The sequence below is a fragment of the Orycteropus afer genome, unplaced genomic scaffold (assembly GCF_000298275.1).
Source record: "Orycteropus afer afer isolate SDZICR_OR568_19922 unplaced genomic scaffold, OryAfe1.0 scaffold00044, whole genome shotgun sequence".
Classification (NCBI taxonomy): Eukaryota; Metazoa; Chordata; class Mammalia; order Tubulidentata; family Orycteropodidae; genus Orycteropus; species Orycteropus afer.
This window is the reverse complement of record NW_006921631.1, coordinates 16,009,367-16,019,506: the sequence shown is the minus strand read 5'-3', so window position 1 is coordinate 16,019,506 and position 10,140 is coordinate 16,009,367. Positions and strand designations below refer to the sequence as shown.

Sequence of the window (10,140 nt, the reverse complement as noted above, 5' to 3'; positions counted from 1 at the left end):
TCATGCTTGGTAGGGTGGAGGGTCGACGAAAGAGGGGGAGGCCTTCAGGGAGATGGATTGATACGGTGGCTGCGATGATGGGCTCAAGTATAGCATGGATTGTGGGGCTGCTGCGGGATCGGGCAGTGTTTCGTTCTGCTGTGCATGGGGTCGCTATGAGTCGGAAACGACTCGACAGCACTTAACAACAACAACAACAACACTTCCTGATTCCAAGCCCACACTTCCTTTCATTAAGCTATAAAGATTACTGAATAAATAAATGTGAATTTCTCTGCTTAATACAGGGGCACTATATTTCCTTTTTAAATCAGTGACATTCTTTTAAACTACATTAAAACATTTTTAATCTTCATCTAGGGCCTCTACAGGAGCTCTGGTAGCGTAGTTCCTAAGGCACTTGATTGCTAACCAGAAGGCTGACGGTTCAAATCCACCAGCTACTCCTCGGAAGGAAGGTTGGGCAGTCTACTTCCATAGTGATATCACCTCGGAAACCCAAGGAGGGGTCACTATGAGTTGGGGCCGACTTCACGGCACATAACAACAACAACAAGGGCCTCTATGTTGAATATGCTAACAAATAGTGTTGTCATTTCCTAGATTATTTTATTGGGCAACTACTATCTGCCAGACAGTATTTTAGGCATGGGGATTACAGTAGGAAATAAAAGATAGCCTCCATATTGGTAACATAAAATTTAAGTTCTTAGGAATAGGCGTCATACTATCTTAATGGTGTAGCTTGGACTAGGGCCAGATTTAGATTTAGGTTCACAACCTATTGGCAAGCCTTGCTTTTTAATATAATAATGTTGTTGTTATGTGCCATAGAGTCGGACCCGACTCATAGTGAGCCCTCCTTGGGTTTCTGAGGCAGTATCACTACGGAAGTAGATTGCCCCATCTTCCTTCAGAGGAGTGGCTGGTGGGCTTGAACCGCCAGCCTTCTGGTCAGCAGTCAAGTGCCTTAGCCACTATGTTACCAGATTCCCGTACAAGTCTCTGTAGTACTGTCATATTGAGGTTGCATACTCTGATAGTTTACCAGATATTTTATTTATTGTCAGTCTCTTCCCATAAATAAATAAGCTTCATGAGAGCAGGAGTTTTGTGTGTTATGTTCTCTGTGTTCCCAGCACTAGAACTGTACTTGGCATATAATAAAAGCTCAATAAATATTTATTGAACTTGGGGCTTACTGATTTCTTCATTTCTAACATTATTACTATTCTTTCTTTCTCCAATGCCTAGCACAGTGCCTACCTCATAGTAGTTGCTGAAGCAAAGATTATTTGAAAATGAGGGAGATAAAATCACATACGTATATTTGTACCTTTTAATTAACCTTTGTTCTTTTGTACATTGATAGTATTTCAGAGACGAAAGGTTTATTTGTATAGTAGCAGAAGCAGACCTGAAGTAGACCCTACTTTTGCATTAATAGGGGGTTGGGTTATTTTTTTAATTGTTGCTGTTTGCTGTTTTATTTTAAAGGTCTCTTTTTCAGTCATTCAGGAGTTAGTCGAAGTGTTGCTGTAGTGACTGCTTTTATAATGAAGACTGACCAACTTGCCTTTGAAAAAGCCTATGAAAACCTCCAGACTGTCAAACCAGAGGCTAAGTGAGTTCTTTGTTATGGTGATAATTCTGCTTATGTGATGTCATTTTATTTAAAGAAAAGTGAATTTTATATTTGCCTTTATAGGATGAATGAAGGGTTTGAGTGGCAACTAAAATTATACCAAGCAATGGGATATGAAGTGGATACTTCTAGTGCAATTTATAAGCAATATCGTTTACAAAAGGTTACAGAGAAGTATCCAGGTATGTAATAATAATGGCCAATATGTATCGGGTCCTTTCTGTATGCCATTTATCCTGGCACTAAATGCTTCAGGTACATTATCTCACTTAACCTTTCCAGCAAGCTCTTGAGATAAGTACTGTTGTTTTCCTTTGGAAACTGTGGCTTAGAGAGAAATAATTTGTTCCAGGTCATGTGTCTTATGAGTAGCAGGGCTAAGATTTGAACTCAGGCATTCTGTACCCAGAATCCAAGGACTTTATCACTGTGTTCTACATCATTCTGGTTTCTCAACGTGAGAGTTATTTATTTATTTATCTAATTTCTGAGGTTAGCACTTACTGCCTCAATGTGACATTAACTGAATTTTGTCTGAAAATGCAGACAGTTGATTTTGACAAATGGATATATTTTAATTTTGTCATACTCACCCACTGCCAGTGAGTTGATTCCAACTCATAACGATACTGTATAACAGAGTAGAACTGGCCCTTAGGGTTTCCAAGGTTGTAAATCTATACGAAAGTAGACTGCCTCATCTTTCTTCTGCGGAGTGGCTGGTGAGTTCTAATCACCAACCTTTTGGTTAGCAGCTGAATGCTTTAATCACTATGCCACCAGAGCGCCTTAATTATTATTATTTTTTTGGTTATAGAATTGCAGAATTTACCTCAGGAACTCTTCGCTGTTGACCCAACCACCATTTCACAAGGATTGAAAGATGAGGTTCTCTACAAATGTAGAAAGTGCAGGTAAAATACTTTGTGTCCTCTGAAGAATTTATCTTGCCTCAGTAGCTGAAAAATAATTAAAAGTTTCAGTTTCTTTTATCTCTCTGGGAAGAATTTGGTTAATTGCATAATGTAGAAATTTCAAATCAAATCTGCTTTCAAGAAGAAATAAAATTTTAAAAGTAAAAGTAATCAGACTGTAGGGATTGTTGAGGATAGAAGTAGTATAATGGGAGCTCTGGTGGCGTAGTGTCTAAGGCATTTGATTGCTAACCAGAAGGCTGGCAGTTCAAACCCACCAACCACTCCTTGGAAGGAAGATTGGGCAATCTACTTCCGTAGTGATACTGCCTCCAAAACCCCAGGAGGGGTTGCTATGAGTTGGATCTGACTTGAGGCCAGTGAGGTTTTTTTTTTTTTTAATGCATTTTATTGAAATATAATTTATGTATAGTGAAATACACAAAGCTGAAGTGACATGGGTCAGTGCTTTTTGTTTGTTTATTTGTTTGCAGTATTCCTTCTCTTCCCTTCCCACCCCTGGGAACCAACAAAGAAAGTTTCCCTCCATATATAAACCTTTCCTTGATCCTCCACAACAACAAACTAATACTGTATTTGTCCTTCTGTGATTGACTTATTTCAGTCAGCATAATGTCCTCCAAATTCATCCATATTATGTGGGGTTTTGCAGAATCTACATTATTCTATAGTGCTGATGGCAGTGAGTTTTAATGTTATATTGTTTCTCTTCTAAGAAATACTGTACATTTCATCTATTTCTTCACCTTTTGGGAAGTAATTTATATTCTATGTTTGTTTGGGGGTTGCAGGCGGTCCTTATTTCGAAATTCTAGCATTTTGGATCACAATGAAGGAAGTGGTCCAATAGCCTTTGCTCACAAGAGAATGACACCATCTTCCATGCTTACAACAGGGACTCAAGCTCATTGTACATCTTATTTCATTGAACCTGTACAGTGGATGGAATCCACTTTGTTGGGAGTGATGGATGGGCAGGTAAGAACATATTATCTTTTCTATTGTTTTATTATATCAGCTGTATTTTGTTCCTTCTTTCAGTTTAAACCAATTGTAGCTTGTGTTTTACTCCATCTTAACTCCATTCCTTTTGAAGATGACATTTCTCTCTATTGTAGGTAAGACTAGATTCTACCAAGAATAAATTAGTTTAAAAAAAGCAGCTGACCCAAAATAGTGAACATTGGTTGAAAGCCATTGTTCTAAGTAATTAAATTCCTTTTAAGACTATTTATATTTTTGAAAACATGAAACTCAATAACATCATTTATTTTAAAATTGATTATATTTAATAATACTTGAACTTAGTAATAAGTAGGGCAAATCAAGCTTTTGTTTTTTTAAACAAATTTCTTCCTTTTCATCCTTTTTTTTGTTTCATGTATCTCTCTCTTTTTGTGCCCTTATCTTGAATCTAGTATGTTTACTGTGAGGTTGTTTATCATTTCTTATTCTAAAAAATGCAGTTCATTTTATATGAAGGTCATTTGACAGCTACTTCAAAAAGAGTGTGGGGGTGGCATCTGATTTCATCTAACTTCACAAGAAAGAGAGAATCAAGATGAACATCAACAACCCAAGGCTGGTTCCTATGAGGCAGAGGTCAGATGTGCCACCACCCTCCAATCTTCTCACCAACCATCCCTCCTACAGCACTCTCTACTTCTCTGCTGTGTTCGATAATCTGTTGTAATGGCCACACAGAATCACAGACAATACTCATAATTATGGGCTTTATTAGGGAAGTAACTGGGTATAATTCAGGATCAGAAATGACTCAGGATATAGTTCTTCAGTCAGGACAGCTTCTCAGCCATGCCATAGGCACCCTTCTCTTTGGCTTTGGCCTCGGCTCTGTTCTGTCAAATGTTACAAAGCTCTTTGTGCTCTGCTGCTAAGTGCCAAGAGAGGCACCCCACTCTGCCAGCAGCCCTCCTACCTGAAGGCACTCAGTTTTCTCACTCTGTGGGCTGGGAAACCTGCCTCTCTGTCTCATGACAGTCTCTTAGTTCTGCTGCCACCATCTCTCTTCCCTCTCTGGACAGAGATCTCAGGTCTAAGGATGTGCTCCGCTACTGATTCTTCTCTCTTGATGGTAGTGAGGTCTCCCTTTCTGCCTCTGGGGTAGCTTATTTAAGTCTAGTGGGATGCCAAAACTGACCAATCCCCACATTAGAGTTCCATATACCTTATTTGCATGGTCTTAACCCACACAAGGGAGCTCTGGTAGCATAGTAGCTAAGATACTTGCCTGCTAACCAGACGGCTGGCGGTTCAAACCCACCAGCCACTCCACGGAAGGAAGGTTGGGCAATCTTACTTCCGTAGTGATACTGCCTTGGAAACCCAAGGAGGGGTCGCTATGAGTCGGGGCCGACTCAACGGCACATAACAACAACAACAACAACAACCCACACAAGGGTGCCGTGTCTATTCACATCATCCACAAGCTATTCAATCCCCTCGGTAGGCCACACATACCTCACATTGGCAGGGTCCCACCCTGTCATCTAGTGGGAGTCAAAAAGACCATGGCTAGGAGAGTCATACTAAGTTATTCACTGCACCACAGCCATATTTCTTCTTTAGGTTTCTTTGATTTAGTATGAAGACATTCTATGACAATTTGATTTTTTTTTTTCTTTTAAATGGTGACATTTGCCAGCTCTAGTGGTAGACTACCACAGAAAATGTACTTCTCTCATTTTCCTAAGGAACTTTTTGGAAGTATCTTGTTAAGCACTACTCCCCGTTAAGCACAAGATACTTCCAAAAACAGGGAGTAGGCAATATTTCCTGAATCACTGAATAAATGAATGATCCTTTTGATGAAGCGAGAGCAGCATTATGTTAGAGACACACAGGGAGGATTACATGGAGTATGATCTGCAGATGTGTATGACTTCCTAAATGTAGAAATGATTACAGCCTTGTAAATAGAAGCCTTCTAAGTCATGAACTTAATAGTATATCTAACAAGCATGTCCTTTGTTGTTGTTATGTGCTGTCGAGTTGAACCCGACTCCTAGTGACTTCTCCTTGGGTTTCCAAAGCGGTATCACTACAGAAGTAGATTGCCCAACCTTCCTTCCGAGGAGTGGCTGGTGGGTTTGAACCTCCAGCCTTCTGGTTAGCAGTCAAGTACCTTAGGCACTAGGGAGGCTTATGTTCAAATTCAATCTTAAAGATAATCTTAGCCCATAGTTATTTGCTAGATGATTTTAGATATTTGCAAAACCAAAACCAAACTCACTGCCATCAAGTCAGTTCTGACGCATAGCGACCTCCATTGGGTTCCAAGGCAGTAAATCTTTATGGAAATAGATTGCCCCATCTTCTTTAATGGAGCGGTTGGTGGGTTTGAACCATCAGCTTTCTGTTTAGCAGTCAAATGAAACCCTTCCACTTTATTACCTCATTGGAGTATAGAATGACATTGTTGTTGTTACTTGCCATCGAGTCGGCCCTGACTCATAGCGACCTCTCCTTGGGTTTCTGAGGCAGTATCACTACGGAAGTAGGAATGCCCAACCTTCCTTCTGAGGAGTGGCTGGTGGGTTTGAACCGCCACCCTTCTGGTTAGCAGTCAAGTGCCTTAGGCACTATGCTACCTTAGTTGGATACAAATAACTGAATTAGATATTCACATTTTATACATGAGGAAACTTAGTTTACATTAATTAATGTCTTGACTAGAAAGTGGAACTGTGTACTCAAACCCAAGTTTTTAGACTATGCTGCTCTTTGAAAATCAATGTTATTGAGCTATAATTCACAAACTGTACAATTCACCCATTTCAAGTATACAACTCAGAGGGTTTTCATATACTCACAGAGTTTTGCAACCATCACTATAATCAATTTCAGACTATTTCCACCATCCCCAAAATAAATCCCATACCTTTTAGCAGTCACTTCCCATTCGCTCTAGCCCTTCTTTCCTCTCTGCCCAGCTCGCCCTAGGCAACTTACTCTACTTTCTGTCTTTATAGATTTGCCTTTTCTGGACATTTCACATAAATGGAATCATATAGTATATGATCTTTTATGACTAGTTTTTTTCACTTAGCCTAATTTTTTAAATTCTTTTTGGTGATTTTGAACTTTTATTTTTTTTTAATTTTTATTGTGATTTGGGTGAAAGTTTACCGAGCAAATTCACTTTCTACACAGCAGCTCACATACATTTTGTCTCATGACATTGACTGCAATTTCCCACAATTTCCCCTCCCACTTCCTCCCCATAGTTACCACCTCCCTGTGTCCTTCCCTCCATGCACTCCTGCCACCGCCCCCAGCTGTCACCCTGTGCATACACAACCTTTCTATTCTCTTATGATTGATCTCTCTAAAGAGTGTATCTACCTAATGTAAATGTTCAGCTCATATGTCTGTCTTTTGTTTGGCTGGAAGCCACAGGAGTGGGTTCAATTCCAGACCTGAAGGGCAGCTAGGGGCCATAGTCTCAGTGGTTCCATCCGCCTCTATCAGATCAGCAAACCTGGTCCCTTTTTTTCTTTTAGCCTAATGTTTTTGAGGTTCATCTGTATTATTGCATGTTCTAGTACTCCATTCCTTTTTGTTGCTGAATAATATTCTATTGTATAGTTATGCTGCATTTTATTTATCTCTTCATCAGTTGATGGACATTTGGGTTGTTTCTACTTTTTGGCTTTTATGAATAATCTGTAATGAACAGTCATGTACAAGTTTTTGTGTGGATGTATGTTTCCATCTCTCTTGGTGTATTGGTTTCCTAGGGCTGACATAAAAAAGTACCACAAACTTTTGGCTTATTAGAAATTTATTACCTCACAGTTCTGGAGGCTAGAAGTCCTAATCAGTGTGTCAGCTGGGCTATGCTTCCTCCAAATTTTCTAGGAGAAAATCCTTTCTTGTCTCTTCCACCCTCTGGTAGCTCCAGGTCTTCCTTGTCTTATAGATGCATCCTCATATGGCTGTCCTTCCTCTTTTGTCTTTCTGTGAGTCTCTTCTTTTATAAGGAGATCACATAGATTGGATTAGGACCCACTCTAGTCTAGTAGCATAACCTCATGTCAACTTACTGGTAGCATCTGTCTTTAAAGACCCTATCTCCAAACATGGTCACCTTCACAAGTGTAGGGGTCAGGGCTTCAATGTATTTTTTTGGGTGACACAGTTCAATCCATAGCACTTGGGTATATACCTAGGAGTGGAATTGCTGGGATATATGATAACTGAATGTTCAACATTTTATGGAACTGCTAAATTGTTTTCCAAAGCTGCACCATTTTACATTCCTACTAACAATGTATGAGAGTTCTAATTTATTTGCATTTTCTCTAATACTTTTTATCAGTTTGATTCTTGCCTTCATAATTAGCGTGAGGTGGTATCTCAGTGTGGTTTTGACTTTCATTTCCCTAATGGCTAAGATTGAGATATTTTCATATGTTTATTGGCCAGTTATGTATCTTTGGAGAAATATCTGTTCAGATCCATTGTTTATTTTTACTTGGGTTAAATAACTTTGTATTGTTGAATTAAGTATGTTTTGTATATTCTGCACATAGCTCTCTTTTCATACAAATATTTTCTCCCATTCTGTGTTGTCTTTTCACTTTCTTGATGACATTTTTATGATATTGTTTGTAGCATTAGAGCTTTGAATTTTGATGAAGTCCCGTTTATCTACTTTTATCTTTTGTTGTTTGTGCTTTTGGCTTGCTTTTATTTAACCTGCAAAGCATACACACAATCCTAGATCATGTTTGTGCATGCTTTGTATACATATTTAAATATTTCTATAGAATATATACCTAGAAATGTAATTCCTAACTTGAAGAATATACATTTTAAATTTTATTAGTATTTCAGGCTGACATTCAAAAAGTCTATACCAGTTTGCCCTTCACCAACAGTGACTGCAAGTCCCCATTTCCCTGTGCAGTTGACTTAATGCATCTTATAAAACGTACAATTTTGTCAGTTTGTAAGGTGAAAAATATTAATCCTAAAATGTTTCAACTTGAATTTTCATGATTACTACTGAGGTCTAATATCTTTATGTATTTTATCAGCCATTTATAATCTCTTCTATAAATTGCCTTAACATTCTTAGTCCATTTGTCTGTGGGATTTGTCATTTTTTAATCCATCTGTAGGACTCCTTTATATATTTTAGATAATAATCTTCATCTAATACATTGTAAATATTTTCTGTAATCTGTTGTTTTACACTTTGTGGTATATTTTGTCATACTAAAATTTAAGATATTTATATAATCAACTCTGTCATGTTTTTTTTATGGTTTCTAAGCTTTATGTACAGGCTTTCACTGGCCCAAGGTTAAAAATAAAAATTTCCATCTCATGCTATGCAAAAATCAAAGAACTAAATGTGAAAAAACAATGCTATAAATATATTAGAAGGAGATAGACTTATTAAGCTTTTTTTAAAACTTATCTCTTTTACTAGACTATCTGTTTTTAAATAGCTAGGAATCTGAGATGGACTAATTTATATGCTATCAATATCAGTTAGTGATAGAACATGAGATCCTAACAAATCCTAACATACTTTTCTATCAATTAGCCATGAGGATTTTAGTTTGAAATCTTAAATTGTCGACTGATTTTAAAGCTAAACATATATGCCACATCCATGAAACCTTCCTCAGTCATCTCTCAAGCTTTATTTTTCTCCCCTCAAATTGGAATGAATTTGTTGTTCCTCCAGACTCTCAGAGTACAACATGCCTCTTACACAATTATTGGAGTCTGCCGTCCATTACAGTAAATTGCAGATGCATTTTGTCTCATTTATTATTTTGTAAACTCCTTGAAGATAGAAACCATCTTTTACCTGTTTCTTGTATGTGATACAGTGTCAAAGACAATTATTTGTTTTGTATAAATGTAAATAAATGAAGTAACACATTTGCTTTATTTTTATTTTAGCTTCTTTGCCCAAAATGCAGTGCCAAGTTGGGTTCCTTCAACTGGTATGGTGAACAGTGTTCTTGTGGTAGATGGATAACACCTGCTTTTCAAATACATAAGAATAGAGTGGATGAAATGAAAATGCTGCCTGTTTTGGGATCACAAACAAGAAAAATATAAGCTTGTGACATTTGTTAGCTTCAAAAGAAACTTGCTGATGATAATGTGTTACCTTTGCATATTGTCATTTATGACAGATTTTCTAGGTTTTTAGTCTTCAGCATTTCATTTGAAATGTGAGAAGATAAAATCACTTGATGTGACTTGGAAACTGTGCTTTGTTAGTTTATTATATTACCTAAGTAGAATACTTTATATAGAAATCAAAGCCTTTCAATCATGTACGTTGTATTTCATTTGATATTAGAATCTTCTGTACCACTAGATATATTGTTTCCTGTATTTTAAAAAGTTCTGATTTTTGGTCTATTAGTTATGTGCTGTTAAGGTCTGGATAGATAAAATTATGTATAAAAGTTAGTAATGGTCATGTTTAACTAGATATTCTTCTACTTCCAGAAATGTAAAGCATATTTATTTGGCCATATTTTGAAATTTATTTCTCTCTTGATCTCT

At 37.4% G+C, this 10,140-nt stretch overlaps 1 protein-coding gene across 1 annotated transcript in view; it reads left to right on the top strand.

Annotated features, from left to right (window-relative positions):
• The window catches only part of DUSP12 (dual specificity phosphatase 12), a 32,746-nt gene extending 23,062 nt beyond the window's left edge, over nt 1–9,684 (top strand). The window contains exons 2-6 of the mRNA XM_007937769.2: nt 1,511–1,624; nt 1,709–1,827; nt 2,463–2,559; nt 3,372–3,558; nt 9,523–9,684. Of these exons, the coding sequence (XP_007935960.2) occupies nt 1,511–1,624; nt 1,709–1,827; nt 2,463–2,559; nt 3,372–3,558; nt 9,523–9,684 (679 nt within the window). The remainder of the gene's footprint in view (nt 1–1,510; nt 1,625–1,708; nt 1,828–2,462; nt 2,560–3,371; nt 3,559–9,522) is intronic.
• Nucleotides 9,685–10,140: the final 456 nt, after the last annotated feature.